Raw genomic sequence first — 24,712 nt, forward strand, 5'->3', positions numbered from 1 at the left:
GCTAAGAACACAAGGTACAATTGGAAATCCATTGTGCAAACAAGTGCTGTTTGGTTACTCTCACTTCCCTTTGGGTATTAAGCTCCCTTTTGATTAGTGTTTGGTTTCTGGTAATAAATATGGCACCAGCTTCATTGGTTTATTTGGGGGGTTGGGGAGCACATACGCTTCTTCCACTATTTTCTGTGGTAAATCACTTATCTTACCTACATACACCCAACAAGATCAATGTATACCTGGGAGATTAACTCCAGTCCTACCTCAGCACCAATCACAGATAGCCACGTGGGTGGGGAAATACAATAAAAGGATGGTCCACAGTAGGCTTTCCCAGAGCTGGACAGACGAGGGCCACCCTGTGTTCTTACCCCAAGGTAAGTCCTACTTCAAGACCCAGCAGGCTTTCTCCTGATTTGGTAGGCGCTCCCCTATCATCTCTGACCCACTGGATGTGCTAGGGTTGTTTATTTCTGGCAACTTTCAGAAACAGCAAGGACTTTGGATCCTGGCCCTATCAAGTATTCCAGATATCACTCTGTGTCCAACTCAACCACAATTCCAGCTACCTGCTGGCTACTCCAGGTCTACAGATGCCTCCTGCCTCCTCACCCTGCCCGTCCTCCAGGAACGTAGGCCCCTACTTGGGATCTCATCCCTAAGAACTGCCAGACCTGCGTGCTCTCTAACATATTCATGATATCCCTTCCAGAAACAGATCTCTAGCTTCAACCTGAGTCTTCCAGAGGCTTTAAGAAGTCATCAGAAATTTGTCCATCCGAGCAAAGTTTTCCAGAAAAGGGAATGTTGCTAATTTGAATGTTGGCAGGCTCTTCATAGCTCTTTGTTTCTGCCCTCCCTCCCCCCCATTTACTTTTTCATTTACTGCTCAGACCTTTAGTGAGCCCCCTTGTGTGTCAGACACTGTGCTAGGAGCAAGCTATGTGGGGCTCAGTCTGACATGGTCCCACACTCACAGAAACCTACATGTATATAGGGTGCTTCAGGAGTCTCTTAGCACAGCACCTGATACACAGAACTAAGAAAGCAGCTGCTACTTTTGTCTGTAGATACTCACAGCACTTTAACTTTCTCCTCCATCCAGTCTTCCAGAGTCTCTACCTGTACCTGAGCAAGAACCAACCTGGGGCATTCTAGGACGTCCTACAGCACCAGCCACCTCTAAGCTTGCCTTTGGTTCTCTTGATGCCAACCTCATCCCTTTGGCAAGCCACCTACTCTCATTACCCCCACCTCCTTTCTGCAAGTCACGCCTGCTTTAAAACAACACAGTCCTTCATGAAGGAAGTCATAGGTCCGTTTCTGAGAACGTGGGCCTGTGGTTTTAAACAAGCTATTTAATTTCCAGCACAGTGCCTGCATGCAGGAGGAGCTCAGTAAATATTTCTGTGATAAATATGTTCTGAGTCCCATCTCCCTCTTCATCCATAAAAGGGAACAATAATAGTACCTTCCCTGGATGGTGGTTCAGAGCCTTAAATGAGCTAAGGTATGCAAGGGGCTGAGTACAAGCCATGGTGCTGAACTGATGTGAATTTCTTTCTAACCCTTATACCCAGAGGAATGACTTCTGTCACCCTGATTGTATCTGGGTCTTTCCCTCCCCCTAGCTGCATGGAGAGTCTGCATGCTGCTGAGTAACCTACACATCTCAGCTTATGGAAATGATGGTGGGCCCTTATGTCTTGTGGCTGGCCTTGGCCTCCTGCATTCTGACTCTGGCATCTACAGAACAGCAAGGTATGTGCTCTGTTCATCTGGCATCTCAGATGGCCCACCAAACCTGGGGAGAGGGGGAGTGCAGAGAAAGCAGTTCAGGGTCAGTGAGGAGAACAGGGACATGTCTAAAGCAAAGACTCAGCAGCTGGAAGTCAAGGGGAACAAGATGAGAGAAACCAGAATGCAGCCATAATCTCTCAAAGACTCAAATCAGAAATCCCCACTGTGAGGACCATGGAGCCAGTTAATATAACTTCCTATGCCCAGATATGTGGAGCTCAGATAGCAGATTCATGGGGACATGAATCGCCCAGTCACTCTGTGCCCTTGCTTTGGCAAGTACCTTCTCCTTCCTCTGTATGTTTGCTCATCTGTAGAAAGAAAGGATTGCAGGTAGTGATTTCTGGGGGTCCATTGAAAGATCTGTGGATTGGGCACCTTAGATGGTTGTAGGAAATGTCCTCAGGCTCAACACCAGGGTGAAAAATCTGCCTGTATCAACTGTGGAGGGGGCTGTGGGGAGGGGAGAGGAGGGACGCAGCTCATGGTCTCCCTTGGGAAAACACAGCGTGTGGGAGGGAAATAATCCAAGAACAGCAAGTGCAGTGACTTATTTCCTTAAAACAAGCACATACATAAGCAAGGCTTGAAAATCTTTTTTTCTAAAAACCCCCTCTACTGTGTATTACAAGAATGCAATCCTGTGTGTGTTCTTAGTCCATAATTCAGGCTCTCACACCGTTCAGTAAATCAGAACTGGAGGAGAGAACCAGCCTCAACTCCTCTTAGGACTCAGGTGCTGTGTTTGGCATTTTACACTTATTACCTCATTTAATCCTCTAGCAATGCTTTAGGGTTTTATTTCTTCAAAACAGGGGACATATTCCAGGAAGACTACAGCAGTGCATGGCAAACTCTTAAAAATTCTTTTGATGGCTATGTATATTTTTTCATGTGTATTAAAAATCTGTAACTAGTACAACATACCTATGGTATCACAGATATTATTCCTTAGGATGAAACAACTTTACAAAGAGAAGCATTAAAAGAAACATATTAAGTAGATAATTGGACAGGGGGACACAGATGTGGCAAACACCATGACTCAAGGCATGAGAATGGAGGGAGTTTGGGAACCACTAGCTACAGGTGTTGTTTTGCAGATTCGTCTCAGGGGAGTTGAACCACCTGTCAAGGTCATCCAGCCAGCAGGTGTGGAGCTTATTTAAACTCAGAATGACCAGCCCACCCCTTCACTTCTCAGTCTCTTCACACATCATAGTTCTGAATCTGCTAAAAACAGATCAGCAAAATCAGAAAGGGTCATGTTAGACCAATGGTTCTCCATTGGGGGTGATTTAAGCAATATCTAGAGACAACTTCCAGGAGGAAGGAGCTACTGAAAGCTAGTGAGAAGAGCCCAGGGAAGCTGCTGAACATCCTATAATGCACAGGATGCCCCCACACCCGCCTGCCCCAACACAGAACTAACCATCCTCAAATATCAGTAGTGCCAAGGTTGAAAAACCTTGTGTTAGATCTGTATCTACTGATAATGTCTATGATATATTAAATAATGTCTATGATATATTAAATAAAAAATGTAAGTGTAAAAAAAAGGGGTGCCTGCGTGGCTCAGTCGGTTAGGTATCCAACTTCAGCTCAGGTCATGATCTCACAGTTTGTGGGTTCGAGCCTCGCATTGGGCTGGGTGCTGACGGCTCAGGGCCTGGAGCCTGCTTCAGATTCTGTGTCTCCCTCTCTCTGTGCCTCTCCCCTGCTCACACTCTGTCTCTCTCTCTCTCAAAAATAAATAAACATTAAAAAAATTTTTTTAAAGCTGTACAGCATTAAACCCATTAAAAAAACCCTATAGTTTAAACATATGCATAGAAAGAGTCTGAAGACTATACAATAAATTTATGGATATTTCTGGGGATGGAATGGACTTGTGACAACTTTCATTACTACTTTATTTTAATGACATTTGAAGTTTTTTCCAATCAGCCTGTATTGCATTTATAATACATAGTCAGACAGGACCATAGTATATGGTTGCACAGGGGAGCACTGCACAACTCTAGAGACTGGGGGAGGGCACCACGCTCAATGTGAAGGATGCCCCTTGGAACTGTGCAGGGTGGAGACCTTAGTGTTCTTAATGCCTATAAAATACCACACAAAGTCCTCATTATTATTCTGACTCCAAGGTGATGAAGGCTAATGTTTAATGAATGGGTTGTGTGCCTCATGTCCTCATTAGGGTCCTTAAGCATATTGAAAACAGAGTGTGTTGGGGGGAGGTGAGGGGGATAAAAATCCTGTGGGCTCTGAGGATGCTCAGTAAACCTAAGCACACTGTTACTTTCCAGGTGACAGATACTTCACCAACAGTAGTTCCTATGACCCCTGCCAGAATTACACCCGCCTGGACGAACCCTCCCGAAGCACAGAGAACACGAGAGAAAGCCGGGTGTGTGACAGGGACAAGCATGGCTGGTACCGCTTTGTGGGAGATGGAGGAGTAAGGATGCCAGAGACCTGTGTCCCAATGCACCGCTGCCAGACAGATGCTCCTATGTGGCTGAATGGGACCCACCCCACGCTTGGGGAGGGCATTGTCACCCGCACCGCCTGTGCCCACTGGAGCGGCAACTGCTGTCTCTGGAAGACCCAGGTGCTGGTGAAGGCCTGCCCGGGCGAGTTCCACGTATACCAGCTGGAGGGCACCCCCAAGTGTAATGTGAGATACTGCACAGGTGAGCTGCAGAGAGATGGGGGCAGCTGTGGGGCGGGGCCACCAGCTACCGGGTGACTTGCCAGGCCTCAGCAGAGTGAGTGGAGCAGGCCAGGAGACTAAGCAGAGCGGCCTGGATTCAACTCCTGCCAGTTACCGCCCAGTGGGGATGTCACCCAAGGTTGCCAGCCTTCCAACATTTCAAGTACGGCCAGAAATTCAGATTGGAGGGTGAAATACCCCTGATATACCATATGTGTAGCATAATACGAAGAACTCAGGCTCACTCAGATTTAGATTCCATTTGGGCAGTTCAATTTATCTTTCTGAACTTGGGTTTTCTGATCTGAAAAAATGGATAATGGCAAAAGTAACAGCCAGTGCATAGTGTTTCTGCTCCTATCCAAAGCCCTTTAGACTACTAACTCATTTAATCCTCACACCAGTCTCATGAGATAGAGATACTGTATAACTATACCTGATGAGAGGTCTGGGGTGTTAAGCAGCTCTCCCAATGTCACAGAGCAGAAACATGACAGAGCTGAAATTTGAATCCAAACACTCTCGTTCTGTGATCTATATGCCTAACCACTATGCTACTTAGTCAAACAGTTACCATGAGAATTGAATGAGCTCATGTGTGGAAAATACTTGAACAGTGTCTGCCACGCAGTAAGCATTAGGATGGCAGCCTCTGGGTTCTCATTTCACTGGATTGGGGGTCAGAAAATCTAAGTTTGAGGCTTGACCCTTCCACTATATATTGCACATCCTTGGATGTGACTTCTGTGTCCTGGTAGAATGACAAAGTTGGCCCTGATAGCCTCAGATGGCCCTGCTCTGCATTCTGATCCTCTTCCTCTGTGCCTCACTCCCTAGACCCCTCCACTGCAAAGGCCAAGTGTGAGAAGGCCTGCCGCCCGGAGGAGGAGTGCCGCTTTCTCAACGGCACATGGGACTGTTTGTGCAGACAGGACCTCAACAGCTCTGGTAAGTGGCTTGGTGGGGCTGGGATGTGGGAACAGTGCCACCGGTGGAGGCTGACTGAGGCAGCAGGGAGGGAGCCTCAGAGGGTCAGGACAGGTATAGACCAGAGTCAGTGGGGATGGAACTGAGGTCAGGGAATGAAAGTTCTCAAAGCCATTTGCAAGGATGGGAGAGCAGGGACACAACAAATTGCCAGGTCAGTCTTCGGACCATGGTCTCAGAAAGCAGCTCTGGCATGAGCCAGCTTGACCCACAAGGGTGAAAGGTACTACGGACAAGCACCCTGCTAGTGTGGAACCTGTATTCAAATATCTGCATGTGAGAAACAAGGGCAGACTCTTTTGCTAGTCCTGGATTTGTGACTTAGTAGCTCTCTGGGGCCTGAGACAAGGCATCTATACTTTCTGAGCCTTAATGTCATCATCTGTAAAAGAGGAATAAGAGAATAGTAAAAATAGCCACCATACAGGGTAATTGTGAACATTAAATCAGAGCAGTCCAAATGGGCAGGATTGTCAGGCGATGAGGTTCTTGTCCCAGGAGGTAAGCAAGCAGAGGCAGATGACCCATGAGAAAAAATGCCATAAACAAGCCCTAAACCCTGGATGGGGGATGGATGAGCTTCCCATTATTTCCTTCCTTCCTAGGATTCTAATGAGGGCCTTAGACTCTTGCCCTTGCCACAAGCATGCCTTCCTTTGAGCACACTCCCAGCACACTTCCAATTTCTCTGTGGAAGAGAAAGTGTTCTAGACAGAGGGGAAAGCACAAGCATATGTTTGGAAAACTGGGCTGGAGTGTGGATCAGGTGGTGCATGAGTGTGCCTAGCAGGAGTGGGGTAGGGATGAGGGGCAGGAAACTGAAAGGAAACAACCCTGCTCTCCATGAAGTCTCTCTCTGCTCATTGGGTAGACGAGCCCCCAGAGGGTCAGAGCTGTTTCCTGGGATGTGGGCCATCACACAATCAGATGTTGGGCTTCAAGGAAGCCCTCCCTGTACCTGGAGACTCCTGGCGCATCCTTGGCAGGTCCTGTCAGGTGACTGGGTGAGCAGGTGGACTGCCCTTGAGTCTTCAATGGTGGCTACTTAGCAAGTCCCTTTGCTTCCAGGAATAACCCCTTTGTGATCTGGCGTTTTTGCTTACTTCTCCATCTCTTGCACTCCACCCCCAACCATTCTAAGTTCCTGTACCTCTGAGCTCCGCATGTTTGTAAACACACCATCCTCTCCCATCACCTCTGCTGTGGTGCCCTCACTTGCCTTATACACCTGCAAAGCTCCTACTCTCTACTAAGTTTCAGCCCTCTGTGAATCTTTCCTGACTTAACAGAAAGACTCAGATATACCTTCTTGTGTGCTCCCTCTGCACCTAGCACACACTTCAGTTAGTACTTTCCCCATATTGCATTATAATAAGCTATTGACATGTTGGTTCTTAGGTAAGACCAAGGAATCCTCTCGGGCTGTGTCCATGTTTATTTTTGTGTTGAATGTGCCACCCACATGGAGAAAGTGGTTAGTAAATGTATTTGAATCAATGCATTCATAAATATAATAGAAATGGTATTTCTCTTAATTTACTATCCATCTCCCCTATGAGAATGTTAGCTCTCTATATAAGAGTGGGGATTTTGTCAGTTTTGACAAACACTGTGTCCCCAGTACCTATAACGGTGCAGAAGGTAATTGCTCAAGCAGTATTTGTTGAATAAATGTTGAATGAATGAATGAATGAATGAATGAAATGAAATGAATGAGTGAATGAACAAATGAATGAAATACAGTGGTTGTGAACCTGTCAGATGTACTGGCTTCACAAAGCCAGGCAATCAGAGTAGTGTGTGTCTAGTTTTGATTCTAGTCTGAAAGGCAGGATAGTCCTGCTTCCCCAAAGACCCCAATCCCCAGAAACCCCGATTCCTGATCCCTGAGATATGAAAGCTCTCCCCACACCTGCACATAGGATGCTTAGAAATCTTGGGCCAGGGGCCTTGCCAACCTCATCTGCCACAAGCCTGGGTGTGAATCCCACCTTGGTCCCAAGTACCTACTAGTCTACCCTCTACTCCCTGGTGGATATGGGGGCTTTTCCAAAGGGCAGAGAATGTGGGCTCTGCCCATTGCTTCCAGAGCCCTGTCCACTCCACCAATCCTCTTCTCAACTTTCCAGATGTTCACGGTTTGCAGCCTCAGCTGGACTGTGGGGCCAAGGAGATCAAGGTGTCACTGGACAAGTGTCTGCTGGGAGGCCTAGGTTTTGGGGATAAGGTCATTACCTACCTGCGTGACGGGAACTGCAGCAGTACCATGCAAAGACAGGACAGAAACTGGATGTCTGTGACCAGCCCTACCCAGGCTAGGGCCTGCGGAAACATCCTGGAGGTGAGTGGTGTTTATACCACAGCTACCAGAGGGTGGGAGCTGGGCTGTGAAGCCCAGCTCAGTAGCTGTAAGACCTTGGACAAGTCACTTAGCCTCTCTGGGCCTCTGGTCGAAGGCGAGATTACACATTCGTGAACGTGTTCATTCACGTGAAGAGTTTAGAACATGTTTGCTGATTGAGCTCAATAAATGTAAGCTACAATTATGATTACTCTAATCAGGGGTGATGTGGAGGGGTCAACATGGGAGCAAGCATGGTGGTTGCTGGTTCTCCCCATGGGCCAAAAACTACTATTCCAGTTCTTGATCTGGGATCCTCACACCCTTTCCCATAAAGTGTCATAGCCACTGGGGCAAGAGGCCCCTGTGCTTCCTTGCAATCAGAAGGCAGGGTGGCAGTGTGATTGAGAGCATCAACCTTGCAGTCAGGCAGGCATGAGTTCCAGATACATCTATATACACATAAGCATATATGTGGTCTTGTTTTTATGTCAAAGAGAAATGGAACCCATGCCATCTACAAAAACACCCTCTCCTTGGTCAATGCTTTCATCATCAGAGACACCATCCTCAACATCAATTTCCAGTGTGCCTACCCACTGGACATGAAAGTCAGCCTCCAAACTGCCCTGAATCCCATTGTAAGGTAAGGCACTGACCCTCACTCTTTGACCCATAACCCTGACATTGATCATATTCACTTCAAGCACAGTTTATGATGTCCTTAGGATGCTGCCTACCTCCTTCAGGAGCTCTCACTCTTACCATCATTCATTCTGCAGATATTTACTGATCATAGATTAATGTTCAGCACGCACAAGGCAGAAGTAGAATATTTTGTGGCTGTTAAAGATTATTATCATTAAATAATGTAGCAACATGAAATAATGTTAATTAAATATGCTAAGGAACAAAAAGGACACCATGGTTTCATTAATCTTGGGGAAGAAAGGAATTAAGCAACTAATTATATCAATCATTACTCACAAGTGACATGAATGCAATGTGGGAGAAGCACAGGGCACTGTGGGCTCAGGGAGCAAGGGCCCCTGACCTAGCTTTGGTGGGTTGGGGATGGTGGGAGCAGGAAGGCTTCCCTGTAGATGTGGGATCTAAGCCAGGATCAGCTTTGATTGGATAAGCACATCAAATTCACTAGAAAGAGAACCAAATAGCAATTTGGGTGGGGGTCCATTTGGGAAGAGGCTTTCATCTATTGTGTCACTGCTGTCTCACTATGCCTGGAATGGTGCCCTGCAGAATGGATTCCTCAGCATTTCTAGACTCGCTGGGGGACTTTCTGAGGGTGTCGGAACTCCAGGGTGCCCTTTCTATCCACTCATTGCCTCCTGGGCTCACAGAGGAGCAGGATTAGGACTAGAGATTTTTTAGTTCAATGGTTTTCAGACTGTATTGTGTTGGGGCCCCAAGTTTCATAAGAAATTAAAATTAAAGTCGTTTCTATTTTAAAATGGATGTTTCACTGGTGACTGTGGGGTGGAGACAGGAAATCTGCTGTTAAAAATGGTGAATCCACATTTTTGTCCCATTGTACAGGGGGGAAGACAGAGGTGTAAACTTGCAGTTACTCTCTGAGTGAAGGAGATATGAGTGATCTGTGAGGTGGGGAGAAATGGTGGAGATCCTGGAGACACACTCATGTACTTGCCAAGTTTAGTGCCTAGGGGATACTCAATGCTCAACTTAAATGGGTGATTGAATAGTTCCTTTAGGGATCAGAGATGTGCCTTTGCCTTCATAGCCTCAAGCAAGTGCAGGGCTAGATTTATCTTGTTCTCACTGACGGAAACTCTCATGGCTTTCCTTTTCTCAGTTCTCTGAACGTCAGTGTGGACGGGGCAGGAGAGTTCACTGTCAGGATGGCCCTGTTCCAAGACCCGAACTACACATCTCCTTACGAAGGGGCTGCAGTTGTGCTGGCTGTTGAATCTATGCTCTATGTGGGTGCCATCTTGGAGAGAGGGGACACCTCCCGGTTTAACCTGTTGTTGAGGAACTGCTATGCCACACCCACTGAAGACAAGAATGACCCTGTAAAATATTTCATTATCAGAAACAGGTGATGAGCAACTCTGAGTTATCTTTTGGCCTGAATAAGATTTGGGGGGAAAGTGATCACTTTGACCCTACCTGACAGTTAATTGGCTTACGTCTTTTGGAAGATAATTTGGTGTTACAGATCATGACCATCCCCTTTGACCCAGGAATATCAATATCACTCCTGAAATTTTAGCCTAAAGCATTAATACAAAATAGGACAAGGTTAAGAAATGCCAATTATTTTTCAGTTCAGTATCCTTTATAACTTTGGATATAGGCTCATAATTCAAAAATAGGGACTTATTAAGTAATGATGGACTATTATATAGGTATTAACACTGACTAATCAACATGAAAACACCAATGACAAGTGTTATGGGACAAAGTATCATAGAAATTGTTACCTGGAAAAAGCAAAGGGAAAATGCATACCCTATATCATGATTCAAACCATACTAGCTAATACTTATTGAGTTTAGCTAAGTGCTAAGCAGTGTACATGGACAGTGTCACTAAATGCTCACATCAACCCCAGGGGGTATGGATTATTGTCTCTGCTCTACAGATAGGAAAAGTGAGGCCCAGACAGGTTAAGTCATTTGCTCATGATCACTTAGTTAGAAAGTGGGTCTAGCTGGAATTGAAAGCAGTCTATCTCACTTCAGAGACTGTACCCTGCAGAACTGAAATCACATGCACTGATGGATAAACATCTTGGAGGAAACCCAGAGGAATAAAAGTCTATGTCAGGATTGACGGGGGGAAACAGGGAACTCTTTAATTCTTTGATGATGTTTTTATACTGGATACAGATTACAGATACAGCCAAGGGCCTCAGGTCCCCTGAATTGCTCTAGAATGTAGACCCTCACCCTGTCACCCTCACAGCTGTCCAAATCAACGTGATTCCACCATCCATGTGGAGGAGAATGGGGTGTCCTCAGAAAGTCGGTTCTCAGTTCAGATGTTCATGTTTGCTGGAAATTATGACCTAGTTTTTCTGCATTGTGAGATACATCTCTGCGATTCCCTTAATGAACAGTGCCAGCCGGTGAGTATCACTTTAGAGTGAACTATTCAGAGCTTGACAGGGGGCCTAATACCTAGTAGGCTCTCCATATGGATTTATTGGATTTATGAATGGATGGAAAGAAGGAAGGGAGGGAGGGGAAGAGAGAAGGAAGAGAAGAAAGAAAGAAGGATGAATGGATGGACATTCAGCCTCCAAAAAGCCCATGTGTAGGCAATTATTGTGTCCCTGGAAAGCAGAACAGATGAAGGAGCCTGTTGATGAGGTTTCCTTGGCACAAGACATATTTTGAATGATTTCATAATTGACTTTTTTAGTGCTTACTCCTTGTCAGGAATTACACTAAAACTTTCATATGCCTTGTCTAATTTAATTCTCATAACAGCCCTTCACATAGATTCTTTATTGACCTCATTGTACAGTGAGGAACCTGAGCTTCAGGTCTTGTGCCCAAGGGCAACACAGCTAGAAAGCATCAGAGCTGGGACGTACCCCCATTGTCCATGCTTTTAACCCCGATTTGGCAGTGCCTGCTAGCAGTTGGCATTTGGTGAGTGCTTTCTATGTGCCTCTGTGTTGTAGACACACTCATCTTAATCTTCACAACCAGGAAGGTATATTTCATAGTAGTAGGGAGGTGAAGTCATTAGTCCCAAATTAGAAAACTAAAGGGAGTGGAGATGAGATTCAAACTTGGGTTTGTGTGACATCACAGTGAGGATTCTCTAGACTAAGAAAACCACAGCCTCAGAGTTAGGGCCATAGGGCGGGTGGGGTCCCATCCTTGGGCCAGATATGCCCATTGCAGGGGCAGCCTGGATAGCAACTGTGCCTTTAAATGTTGGTATAATGAGATTTCTCCATCCCACAGTCTTGCTCAAGAAGTCACCTCCGTAGCAAAGTAGTGGCTATTAACCCAGCCCAGGTTCTAGATTTGGGACCCATCACTCGGAAAGGTAAGTGGCCAACTTCTGGCGGGAAGGCCAGCTGGTCAAGTGGTTTAACCACAGATAACTGGCGTCACCATCATAACAACCTAGAGCCTTTTTAGCCTCTTCACTGCAGCTCCCCCCGGCCCCACCAGTGAATCTATCTTTACATAAGGTCATTGGTAATAATAATAGCACTTGCCACTTGTGCTGGGCCTCCTGTGTGCTAGAGACCAGGCTAAGCTCTCAGTATCCATATTCTAACTTCATCCTCCTGACTGTGTCCATTTTATAGGCGAGAAATCAGAGCTCAGAGAGATTAAGTGGCTCACCCCAAATCATTCAGCTCATGAGCAGCGGGAGTTAGAACTGTACCCAGCTCAGACTGATTCCAAGGCTGTGTCCTTTCCCTTTTTCCTCCTGCCAGGTCCTCTTACCTCAGCCCCTTTTGGGTGAAGTCTAAGTCCTAACCCAACTTTGTTTTCTGGTGAATGACTATGTTTTTAAAATTCCAGTTATAATATTCTGGGGCATGATGTAGGGGAAGCTTTTCAAATGCTCCACAAATTTTCACCCATCCTACCCATGGGTTAGCAGTACTGTTATAGTTTTTATTACCCCTGGAAAGGAGGAGTCAAAAAACCTAGAAGAGTGAAAGCAATTTTTTTTTGTCCTAAAAAAATTAGGACACAGTAATGTTAATAACAACAACAACAGGGGCGCCTGGGTGGCGCAGTCGGTTAAGCGTCCGACTTCAGCCAGGTCACGATCTCACGGTCCGTGGGTTCGAGCCCCGCGTCAGGCTCTGGGCTGATGGCTCAGAGCCTGGAGCCTGTTTCCGATTCTGTGTCTCCCTCTCTCTCTGTCCCTCCCCCGTTCATGCTCTGTCTCTCTCTGTCCCAAAAATAAATAAACGTTGAAAAAAAAAAAATTAAAAAAAAAAAACAACAACAGTAATAATAATAACACACGTGGCAGGCACCATGCAAAACATTTACATGCATTGTCACATGGAATGCTCAGAGCAACTTAAGGAGGTAACCACTATTACCACTTCCTTTCTCCAGGTGAATAAACTGAGGCTATCTTGTAAAGAAGGCTCTGCCTTGAACTGTCCTGCCTCTTTACTGAGCCCTCAACTTGGAAAGCTTCATGTGGTACCACAGCGTAGTTGGAAGATTAGGAGCTTTCATTTTGGAATCAGATAGACTAGATTCAAATCCCAGCTTTGCTACCTACAACAAGGTCAACTTGGCCTTGGGCAACTAAGCCTCAGTCTTCTCATCTGTTGAATGGGGATACAATCCCTCTGCTGGAAGAATTAAGTTTCAAATGCATGAAATGTGCTTAGAAAGGGAACTGCTAAACAACAGATGTCTCAACAATGTGGGCTGTCGATGGCTGTGGTGACCAGGTCCAGAAGAACTTGGAGCAGCTACGGCCACAGTGCCACAGTCCCTGGCACATGACTGAGGAAACCTTCACCTCTGCTCTTGTCCCCAGGTGCTCCATCTCTTGGTGTCACGAATGGAACCCCCAGCACTGCAGGTACATCGTTTTCTCCTATGTCCCTGCCCTCCCTCCCAACCCTCTCTCCCCCCTCTTCAATTCGGTGCACATTGAGTTAGCCTGTGCTGACAACTGTGGACATGGAAATGAATCAGTCCCACATCTGGCTCCCAGTGCAGCACAGGGGCCAGTAGTTTAACAGCAAGTATGTATCACAATACCTGGTACCTGTCTACCATGTGCCAGGTGTTGTTTTACATGCTGAAGATATAATAATGAACAGGACAGGCCAGGTGCCTGCCCTCATGGAGCTTATATTAGAGTGTGGGAAAAGGCAATAAAAAGTTAGCGAGATAATTAAGAAAAGAGGGTGATGTGATAGAAAGTTACCAGCATGGGTAACAGCGTCTTAAATAAGATAGTTGTTTATTTTACTCACATGTAAATGAAGTCTAGATGCAAGAAATCCAGGACTAGCAGAGTGGCACCACAAGGTCATGAAGAATCCAAGTTCTTTTCAGCTCACCCCTCCACATTCTTCATCCTCATGGTCCAAGATGACAACCGGAGCTCCAATCATCATCTAGTCAGCAGGATGGAGGGAATATAGAAGAAATCACTGAGTGTTAAGGAACATTCCTGGAAGCTGGCACCTTATACTTCCACTTATATTTCATTGGCCACTGCTTAGTCACACCTGGTTGCAAAGGAAGCTGGGAAATGTAATCTTCATGCTGGGTAGCCGTGTCCCTAACCAATGTTTAATGGTTCTATTAATAAGGGAGGAAGGAAAAATAAATACCAGAATAGGTAAATGGATAAAAAAATGTCCACAGAAGGTGATATTTGAACCAAATAAAAAAAGAAGCCAGGTTTATAAATAATAAAGGAACAGCCCTATAGGCAGAATGAACAACAACTGCAAAAATGAGACAGTCAATAAGCAAATAAATCACAAACAAGTAGTGCAGAAGGAGAACAAAGAAGAGTAAATTAACTGCATTAGATAAGGTCAGGCAAGAATTTCAGCAGGTGGCAATATTTGAATGGGGTTTTTGTGGATGAACTGCAGTTCAACAGGGAGACCAATCCAAGAAATGTATTTTGGGCCAAAGGGAAAGCAATGCTATTAAGATTTTACTGCCTCGCCCTTCCCCAACACACAAATGACCTATATTGGTGAACCCAGACATGAAAAAGTTCTTTCTACCCTTAATTACCCAGCTAGGTAACAGTCTAAAAGTTTCCAGATAAGCTCAAGATGGCTTGCTTAATGCTAATATTCAGACAACATTCAGAAAAGTAGTGCTCATCAGAGAGAGGGGTTGGAGCTCAGGCTAAAGGCAGCTTGAGAGCAGACCTCAAGTCTCATTCATTTCTTCCAGTACTTCAGGTAAGCACAGTGCCTGGAGCAACCTGGCTTCCCAGTAGAGTCTTCCAGACTGACTAATTTCTAGGGTGGGCAATGGGTTCTGGAGCCTTCTGGAAGAGGAAGGGATCAATCTTATGTGGTATGAGACTGCCACAAGAGGGCACTTATGGCATTCATTGTTTGCTATCTCCCACAAACATTTCTGATGTTTTAGAATTAATTGAACTTCAGCCTGTTTCATAATTGCAAACTGGTTGTCATACACTAATATTTCTGAAAATTGTGATATTCTTCACCACCCTCCCTTCTAGGACATTAGCATGTTACTTTGAAATTTGTGGGATGGGGAGAGGTTATAATCTTGTGGTGGGAAGGGGTACACATGCCTCTCCCAGGCCCCCCAGTATAAGGCAACTATCATCTAGGATCCATGCCTTTCATTAACACTGAGTGTATGGTAACTTTCAGAGGAGATATGACCCCAATCTTCCCACATCTTAGGGTCTAATTTTCAAAACCAGTACTTATACGGTGTTTACCATGTATCAGGCACTGTTCTAAATGCTTGATATGAATTTACTCACTTTAACCTTAAAAAATCCCATGAGGTAATAGCTGCTAGTGATATTTCTGTTGTGCATACAGATGAACTCAGGCATGGAGAGACTCAGGAACTGGGCCTGTACAATTAGTTGTAGAGCTAGGATTCTAAGCTAAATAGTCAGGCCTCAGAGGCTTTGTAACCTCTGTTGTCTTTCTACTTCTTTAGTATTAGAGTAAGTAATGTTAGCTGCTGTGACAATCCTCAACTTACTGTGCCTTTACACAATAGTTTATTTCCCACTAGATCACTGAGGGGATACAGTTCTGTGCTTTGCAATCATTAGGAACTCAGGCTCTTACCTTCTGGTAACTTCTGGCAACTCCACTATCCCCAGCAAGTCCTCTGCTGGAGTCTTGGCTTCTGGTGCCTGGATGTGGATGAGAGAACATATAAAATCATGTAGGAGGTTTTAAGGACCACGCCTAGAAACAGCATATATGATTTTTACCCATATTCCACTGGCCAGATTCAATCACATGGTCCCACCTTCCTGAAAAGGAGGATGGAAGTAAAATGCCTTCCAATGTGCCCAAAGGAATATGAAAAAGTGATGATTTGATAGCTTTGCCTCTACCATATGACCCCTTTGCCATTTTCCAGGGGCTATAACCTAGAACAGATATTAATATACTTTGTCTTGTCCTTGTAAGGCAGAGGATAGAGAGGAAAGCTTGCTTTGGCTGTTGAGCTCCAAAGCCAACACTTGACAGGCATCTCTCTTCCATTTCAGGGTTCCTGGTGGCCTGGCCCATGCTTCTCCTGCCTGTCCTTCTGGCTGGGCTGTTCTGAGACCTCAGCTGGGCATGTGGCCTTAAAGCTCGTGTTCCTCCCTCTGGCGATGGCTTCCGGTTACCTTTTGGCTACGCTGGTTCTCTCTCTGAATCACATAGACAGTCTTGGTGTTCACACACTCCAGACAGGCTAGGTTTTGGGAGACAGAAGAGTTTTTCCTTGTTCAACACTCTCTGTGCCTTTATATTCCTCTTTTTCTCACAGTGGGGGCTCTGTTGGCCTGACCTGGCCTGACTTCCTCATTTATTAGCAGGATCTCAAGGCCAGACTTGCTACATGCCTCTGTGGCTCCAGCCTTTACTAGAAATGTAGCATGTCTATAACTCCAGGGAAGATGGGCTGTGTCACTGGGGGGAAGAGGAGGGGGATGGGTTTGTAAAGAAGGCACTTCCCCACAGTTCCTTCCCAAGTACCCCTTGTTCTTACTGCTGATGAATTGAACAGACTGATCCTTGCTTTCACCCGTGTCCTCTGATATATTTCCATCATGATCTCAACAGTCGCCATGGGAATAATTGTAAAGGGTCCACTTTTGGAGACTCTACTCCAGAGAAGACTGGGTCCCATTGCTCCTCTGTCCCCCACCATGCCGTAGACATGCTTTGACATGCCTAGGGCTAAGCAAAAACCTACCCTGGGACCCAAATGCTGGAGGGATTTCTTGGTTTGGATGCAGAGATGCTGTCACTCCAGAGTACAACTCTAGCTGTGAATAGTGGTGTGCTTATGAAGTCCCAGCAGTCCCCACGGTGTCGACCCTGCCATGGGGATATAGCAGCAGTACCTGGGGAATGAGTGAAGTCCCTTTCTTGAGACCTCTAATGGGCTCTCACAAAACACTCCACAAAGATACCACAAACAGAGAAGGCTTCCCTTTCCTGCAGCTACACACAGGGCCCCTCCAAGTTGGCCTCAGGGAAAAATGATCAGATCAGGGCCAAGCCACGGGCAGGGTGGGGTGGAGTGGAGCTGTTTATCTGCCAGGAGAAGACTTTCCAAAGTGTTCTCAAGTTCAGAGGTAGTGTGTTTGCAAGAAATAGAAACCCAATCCAATCAAATCAGGCAAAAGGAGAATCAGTTATAAGGATACAAGAGCAAAAAGTCCAAGGACAGAAGATACAACCTGGCTATATGAGAAAAACCACCAGAAACCAAAGTTTGTCTTTCCATCTGCCATTCTTCCTGAAACCACACAGCCTTTACATCTTTGGGTGTCTCCTTTATTCCCCCCTGTCCTGAAACTAGCTTTTCCTGTTCATTTACCATGTCTGAATTAAATATGGACATTGCAGCTTCACCTCACTTACTAATTCAGGGACCACAGAGACCAACTAGCACTTGGTACCCTACATCCAAATTGCACCAGGGGTAATGTGATTTCCCTGTTTCAGTCAGAGTGCTTCCCTTGGTCCAAACATCTGAGGCCAGGTGAGTGGTCTTATCTAATGCAAACATAGCCAAGGGGGCTGACAAGAAGGGGCAGGTCTCAAACACAGGGCAGCATTTCCTGGATTGACATCTCAAAAGGATGTTACTACTATAATAGTGGCTTCTTTAAAGGGGAATTTCTTGGGAGGAATTGCTTCTGTTTCCCGGTACTCAGAGAATTCATAGGTACTACATTTCAAGGGAGGAGGTGCACTGAGAATGCACCTGAAAGAGAGGTCAGGAGGTCCTAACCTTTTCCCTTCTCTGAGGCTCATCTTCTTCCTTCTGTAGAATAAAAGGGCTGGGCTAGAACAAGATTCTCTAACATTTATAGTGGAACTCTTTCTTTAAATACAAATCTACATGAGCATCCAATAGGCAGACATTAAATGCTAATAGACTCTTGTTGATGTTAGGTAGGGGGCTTAACTCTCCTGTCTGTGATTCCCTCTTCCTCTTTGATTGCGGACCATCAAAGAAACTCCATCATAACCCACAGGGTTACCAAAGACAAAGTTCTGTAACTTCCTGGTACATATCACCTCTAATAACTCTTCCAGTGTAAAGTACGTGGGATTCTACTTAACAAAAGTCAACCCTGGCTATTTGTCTATTTGTCTATGAATCTAGCTGGCTGGCTAGCTAGCTATCACAAACTCTCCTACTCTACCTGCCCCCCATATATCTACCTATATATCTGTCATCTATCTAGCTAGTAACAGCTTTTTGTTTTCCGCAAATGGGTATACTAAATGAATAACAATCTCTGAATGTCCAGCCTACTTTATTCATCTGATCAACACTAATCTGCTGAGCAACTGCTATGTCCCAGATCCAAGGGCCTAGGTAAAATAATGAATGAAACACAGTCCCTGACCTTAGAGGTTCACAATTTGGTGGAACACAAGCACACAAAGAGGCACTCACAGGCAGGTCACACTCAAGAATGCATACCCGCTGACCCTCAGGTACAGGGCTTATATACCCATACCAACATACAGATACACATATCAACCTCAGGTGCCCAAAGACACATTTCCATACATAGATCCTCACTTGGGCCCTCAAGCCCAGTCACTTACATATTTATTGTCATGAATAACTTAGTAACAGTCAATATTTTTAGCACATCCTATGCACCCGGCATTATTCTAAGTGCATTATGGACATTTCATCATTCCACCCTCACATTAGATATTGAAGGTAGGTACTATTATCCCTAGTTTAGAGATGAGTTAGGCAAGACTTAAAGAAGGCAATTATTCACTCAAGGAATTCAGGGCTTAGGTCTAGGTAGCCAAATACTTAGGCCTAGGTAGCCAAAATACTTTTAACAGACACTGTATTCTGCTTCCATTTATACACAAAGCCCCCCTACACACACAGAGGCACTCATTTTCATACATGTACCACCATACATACATGCACCCACTTGTATACAGGTACATGGGAACACATACATGTGTAGTGACATGTGTGGACATATAATTTGTTAATAGAGGCCCTCACACATACACAGGCTTTGACATTCACGGATGCACAGGTGCTAACATGCACACTAACCTATGCATGGTCATTTAGATGCTGACACATACACTTTAGTATAGAATAAAACACAGGGACACTCATATCCTATGCTACACACACACACAAACACACAAACACACACACACACACACTCACAGATACATAAACATATACGTATGTTCCTATAAAATACAGGACTTGAATCCCACTCCCCAAGGCCAAGACTCCACCCATGTCTCCTCTCCCATTTAGCTTTCCTCTCCTCTATCCCCTAGTCCTACCCAGCTGAGCACCAGGACAAGAAGTCCAAACCAGGGGGCACAGTGAAAATAGGCTCTGGATCCAGCATCTGGAAGATCTGGACTAGAAGGATGACAGAAACAGTGAGAAAGGACCTGACTCACATTCAGGGAAGGTGGCATCTCTGTCCTAGGGGAGCACCTAGAAGCAGCAGGTGGAGGATTCAAAGAGGGAAGGGCAGCCCTTCTCTCCAGAAGCTTCAGGTCTGCTTGGGAAACCAGGGCATATAAATTTGAGGCAGCCAAAGCTCAGTAGTGTGAGACCAAGACAGACACGGCTGCAAGATGTGGAGAAGGGACAAGAACTCCACCCGGCCTGAGAGAAGAGGGAAGGATCTGTCCACAGAGTTCCCTGTCTGAGAGAGGAATTAAGTTTCGTTCCATAAAATGCTTTGTATTGTGATTTGTGTTCACAAGGAAAGGACGGGTCTGGTTGTACATATTTTATTGCAATGCTGAAACCTAGCTCCAAATTCATTGAGAAGAGCTACAGTTTTAAAGGGCAGAACCCTTAGGCTCTGGGTCCCAAAATACCCATGCAAGCACTCCCACTCCTCACACTTCACCATGGGAGTAGCTGGTTGCTAGAGAAATAAAGGAGATAAAGGATGTGAAGTCACTTTGCAACACATGAAGCATCACACAGATGATAACATCAGCACTATCATGATTATCGTCATCACCTGTTATTTTTCCCATTGTAATGTATCAAGCTGCTTCTTACCTCTCTTCATTTGTCCTCTTACTGCCTAGATGTGACCAAAAGGAGACCATTTCTTAGAATCTTTGTGTTCGCCAGAAACAGGACTCCTTGGAGCAAGTGGAAGGAACCCATCTCCTTCCTTGGCACATAGAAAAATACTTTATGAACGCTTAATATGTATAAACCAGTGCACCAAACATTTTACATTTTTTTATCCAACTTAATCCTCACAATAATCCTTTGAGAAAGGTGATGTTGTTCCCACTTCACAAAAGAAAAAACTGAGGCATAGGGGTTTAAGACACTCCTCAATATCATATCAATAGCAAATGCCTGTCATCTATTCAGTGCATATAGGTCAGTCAGCACTTCAAATTTCACATTTTATAGATAAAGAAGGTGTGATTAAGGAACACTAGATAACTCGCTCAGACTGCACAGTGAGGTGACAGACTCCAAGACTGGAACTCAGATTTGCTTAAATTTAAAATATATGCTCTTCTTTATGCCACACAGCCTCCCTGCATGACCAGTGATGTTCTACAATGCTGACTGAAAACCTACCTCAGAATCATAGCAAGATCTATGCATGTGTATTTACATGTGTGTGTGCATGTATGTGTGCATGTGTGTAAGTCTGCGTGTGTGGTGGCAGCCACTAATTAACTATGGCAAGGCTAAATGATATAAAAACCACTTTTCCTGAGACATCCTCAAGCTCCTTCCACACTCAACAGGAACTCATAAGAGTCACAGAAACTAGGAGACCCCGAGGAGATTTACAGATGATCTAATCCTACCCCCTTTAATGTCCACAAGAAAACTGGTACCCAGAGTGCACTGAACCAGGAAGTAAGAAATTCCTGTTTCAGTCTGACTTCTGCTGATGTGAGAGTTTAAGAATGCTACTTAACTTCTCTTGGGCCATCTGTAAATTAAGATAGTAACATTCCCTCCACTACACTTAATGGTCTATGGCCCTGTCATTGACAGGTTGTGGCTGTCAAACCTTCTGGCCTCAGCATGGCCCTCTTTTATCCAGCCTGAGACTGTCTCAAGGCAGATTCCCATTGATAAACTCAGCCTCAACACCCTCGGATTGCTCAGAACCCAGGAGAGTGCCTCTCTGGTTCTGAACTGCCAAGCAGGAGGCAGCTCAGAACTCAAGAGATGACTGGGGAGCAAACTCTCCCTCCCTTGTTCCTCAAGCACTTTTCTGAAAAGCTTGGTGTGCCAGTTCCTTTGTCAGTCTTTTTTTCGCTCTCCAGGAACTCAGTGGAACTGGTAACCTTGTCAAGTGTTTCCCTCTGGTTGCAATTTCTCAGGTGGAAAAGTAGCACTTAGGGCCTTGTCCTCAAAATATTTGTGGCTGTGTTGCTCCTGCTGATGGTAACAGCAATGTGACTGTGATTAAAAAAAAAAAAAAAAAGGTAATGTCACTTTGTAGCCACAATAGTGCTTTTACTATATTTTATTGGAGCATAATACACGTATCATGCATTCATGTATATGACTTGATGAATTTTAACAAAAGGAACACCCCCCTACAACCAGTACCCAGTTAAAGAAATAGAACAGTACCCACTTCCTAAAAAGCCTCCTTCGTGCCGTCCAGTTACAATACCTTTCAAAGGCAACCACTATCCCAGCTACTAGCACCAAGGAACTTTGTTTTATTTATATGTAAATATAAACGTATATAAAAATACATTTATATTTATATTTATAAAAGAGGAATCACATATTAACTTTTTAGCTTGACTTATTTTTTTAAACTTTTTTAAATGTTTATTTATTTTTGAGAGAGAGAGAGAGAGAGAGAGAGAGAGAGAGAATCTGAAGCAGGTTCTGTGCTGACAGCAGAGAGCATGAGGCTGGGCTCAAAGTCACAAACCATGAGATCAGGATGTAAGCCAAAGTCTAATGCTTAACCTACTGAGCAACCCAGGCACCCCTCTTTTTTTTTTTTTTTTTTTGAGAGAGAGAGAGTGTGTGTGTGTGAGCAGGGTGGTAGGGAGAGGGAAGGAGAGAGAGAGGGAGGGAGAGAGGGAGGGAGGGAGGGAGACAGAGAGGGAGGGAGAGAGAGAGGGAGGGAGGGAGGGAGGGAGACAGAGAGGGAGGGAGGGAGGGAGGGAGACAGAGAGGGAGGGAGGGAGGGAGGGAGGGAGACAGAGAGGGAGGGAGGGAGGGAGGGGGAGAGGGAGGGAGGGAGAGAGAGAGAGAGAGAGAGAGAGAGAGAGAGGATATCAAGCAGGCTCCATGCTCAGTTCAGAGCCCAACATGAGCCTGACTGCTTATGTCTGTTATCTCTGTGAACTTCACCCATGTTGTTGTGTTTAATTACAGTTTGATGATTCTGACTGCTGACATTATTCTATTAGAAGAATATGACCTAATTTATTGATTCTTTCTATTGCTGGTGGACATATGGCTTGTTTCAGCTATTGTGAGGCATCCTACTTTCTTGTACATGCCTGTCAGTGAGCACAGGTACCTATTTCTGGTGATGTGTGTATACTCAGTTTTAGTAGATACTGTCAAGAAATTTTCCAAGGCAGCTGTACTTTGACCAGACATGTTTTTAACATTACAAGATGCTTTAGCCTCCAGTATCTAGTCACTATTGACACAGCTTCTTTTGGCTCTTTGAATACTCCTTCAGGGCCTCTGCACAATGCTCTGTTTTGCTGTCATAATCTCTGCCCAACCAAAGGATGGGCAAGAGCTCATCCTTTGGGTATCAATGCAATGTTGCCTCTTTTCAAGCAGGCCCTGTGCCTGTTATACTCACCACTTTACATATAGTATCTAGTCCATGCCTGGTAAATGTTTAGCACTAAACAAATGTTAGCTAACGTTGCTGTTGTTGCAATAAATAGTCTTTAAGTTTTGCTTCCCAAAAATCTGTGATTGTGGGAAGTCAGATTTCCTGACTCTTATCCTGTTGTACTGACCTGTATGTGCCCCTAAAGCTTCTAAATCTTCCACAGGGGAGTAGTTAGCAGGCCAAGTTTCCCCAGGCTCCTAATAGTGAGCACCTATCTTCCTGAGGATGTACAGTCCCTGTTCTCTACTAAATGGTCAAAAGAGGGCACTGTGGGAACACGTCTGCAGAAAGAAAGAAGGAGGTGTTCAGAATTAGAAAGAACTAGAAGGGAACTTCATTTTAAAGACCCAAACCTTCATTTTATAGATGCTTAGAAGACATGACTTGCCCAAGGTCACACAGCTACTGGATGGTGGGCAGAGATGACTCTTAGTCCCTTGGCATTCTCCACTCTGCAGGGGAGTCACCAAGCACTGAATGAAACAACTGCCCGCGGGAGCTGTAGCCTTGAGCCTGCCAAGGACCATTTGCCAAGCCTCTCATTTCCCCAAACTGTCTTCCTCCCTCCTATTCCATGAGAGAAAAGATCTAGATTTTGGAGGTGAGACAAAGCATGCTGCCCCTCTGATTCCACAATGATCTCTGAGGAAATATTTTACTTTTCTTAATAATAGCTACCAATTATTGGGCAGTTCCTAGATTCCAAATACGCTGAGTACATTGCATAAATTACCAGATTTAATCCTCAAACCAGGATGGTGTGAAGGTTCGATGTTTCTGTCTCTTCTGAGAGTCCTTTCCTGATCACTCTCCATTGAGACAGACTTTTCTCCACCTATTTCTACTTCATTGTATCACCCAGTTTGTTTCCTTCACAGCTTTTACAATTATGTTTGTAACAATTCTGCCTATTTCATTGTCTACTTACTTACTGTCTGCTTCAACTCCTCTACTCCTCCCAGCAGACTCTGTGAAAGACTCTGTGAAAGAAGGATTCTGGAGCCAGACAGGTCCGGGTTCAAGTCCCAGCTGGTTCATTTACTTGCATTAGTCACTTAAACTCTGTGAGCTTGTTTCTCCCTTTGTGAAATTGGGATTCGTGCATGTATTTCACAAGTACATAGAGGACTGTACCAGTCATCTGTTGATTAGATTTCCTCTCCAACTTTGCCAACATGTGGTCATCCACCCTATATTTGATTACCCTCGGTGATGAGGAACTCACTACTAAGCAGCCCAGAGAAGGCAACATGTTGGAGCATTCCAAGCTTGGTCAGTCATGAGTTACACATCTTTAGGAAAACCCAAACTTCCCTGAGCCTCAATTTCTTATTCTGTAAAGTAGGGATGGTGATGATAATACTTATCCCACAGTGATCCTATTGTTAACCTTAAAAGTATGTTATTTTACCAGCAAAAATGGGTTTATTTGGGAATAGCAGAAAATTGTAATTTGGGGCATGCAAGTTACACAAAACCACAGACAAGACTAACAAATAAAGGAGAGAAAACTTTATTTTATGGAGAAGAAGGAGGAGGCTGGGAGGGATTGTTTTGAAGGGAAGTCCCTTGGAGAAAAGCAGGACAGGAGTTCAGGGTGATGATGGTTTCTCATTGGCTGAGTCATAGGGGTGGTCAATTTTTGGTAGGAGATAGACTTCTTTTCTGTTGGGGTTTGCAATTAATGATTCTTTCCTATTGAGAATTGTTCTGTTGGAGTCTATAATTGACAATTCTTCCTATAATTGACATTGAGTGGTATGGCTCCCTCTTCTAGCCTCTGACTC

At 44.9% G+C, this 24,712-nt stretch overlaps 2 protein-coding genes across 3 annotated transcripts in view; one reads left to right on the forward strand and one right to left on the reverse strand.

Annotated features, from left to right (window-relative positions):
* The window catches only part of ACSM5 (acyl-CoA synthetase medium chain family member 5), a 115,367-nt gene extending 95,179 nt beyond the window's left edge, over positions 1-20,188 (reverse strand). The window contains exons 1-3 of one of the 2 annotated variants that reach the window (XM_058709882.1): positions 20,120-20,188; positions 15,649-15,716; positions 13,813-13,956 (exon numbers count right to left, since the gene is read on the reverse strand). In XM_058709882.1, the coding sequence (XP_058565865.1) occupies positions 13,813-13,872 (60 nt within the window). In that variant the 5' untranslated portion in view covers positions 13,873-13,956; positions 15,649-15,716; positions 20,120-20,188. Of the gene's footprint in view, positions 1-13,812; positions 13,963-15,648; positions 15,717-20,119 lie in introns of those variants that run through there. The other variant, XM_058709884.1, reaches the window with a different exon arrangement.
* Positions 326-16,602, forward strand: GP2 (glycoprotein 2). The gene is made up of 11 exons (XM_058709889.1): positions 326-374; positions 1,629-1,758; positions 4,110-4,496; positions 5,354-5,464; positions 7,633-7,844; positions 8,342-8,490; positions 9,679-9,924; positions 10,794-10,956; positions 11,807-11,891; positions 13,368-13,412; positions 16,080-16,602. The coding sequence occupies exons 2-11, from the start codon at positions 1,677-1,679 to the stop codon at positions 16,136-16,138; spliced, it is 1,539 nt and encodes a 512-aa protein (XP_058565872.1). The 5' UTR covers positions 326-374; positions 1,629-1,676; the 3' UTR covers positions 16,139-16,602.
* Positions 20,189-24,712: the final 4,524 nt, after the last annotated feature.

Source organism: Neofelis nebulosa, chromosome 18, assembly GCF_028018385.1.
Source record: "Neofelis nebulosa isolate mNeoNeb1 chromosome 18, mNeoNeb1.pri, whole genome shotgun sequence".
NCBI lineage: Eukaryota > Metazoa > Chordata > Mammalia > Carnivora > Felidae > Neofelis > Neofelis nebulosa.

Bases quoted from the DNA above. Each gene is read 5' to 3' on its own strand.
- GP2 (XM_058709889.1), top strand. From the start codon at position 1,677: ATGGAAATGATGGTGGGCCCTTATGTCTTGTGGCTGGCCTTGGCCTCC. The intron at 7,845-8,341 runs GTGAGTGGTGTT...TTTATGTCAAAG, and splicing joins CCTGCGGAAACATCCTGGAG to AGAAATGGAACCCATGCCAT. The intron at 13,413-16,079 runs GTACATCGTTTT...CTTCCATTTCAG, and splicing joins TGGAACCCCCAGCACTGCAG to GGTTCCTGGTGGCCTGGCCC.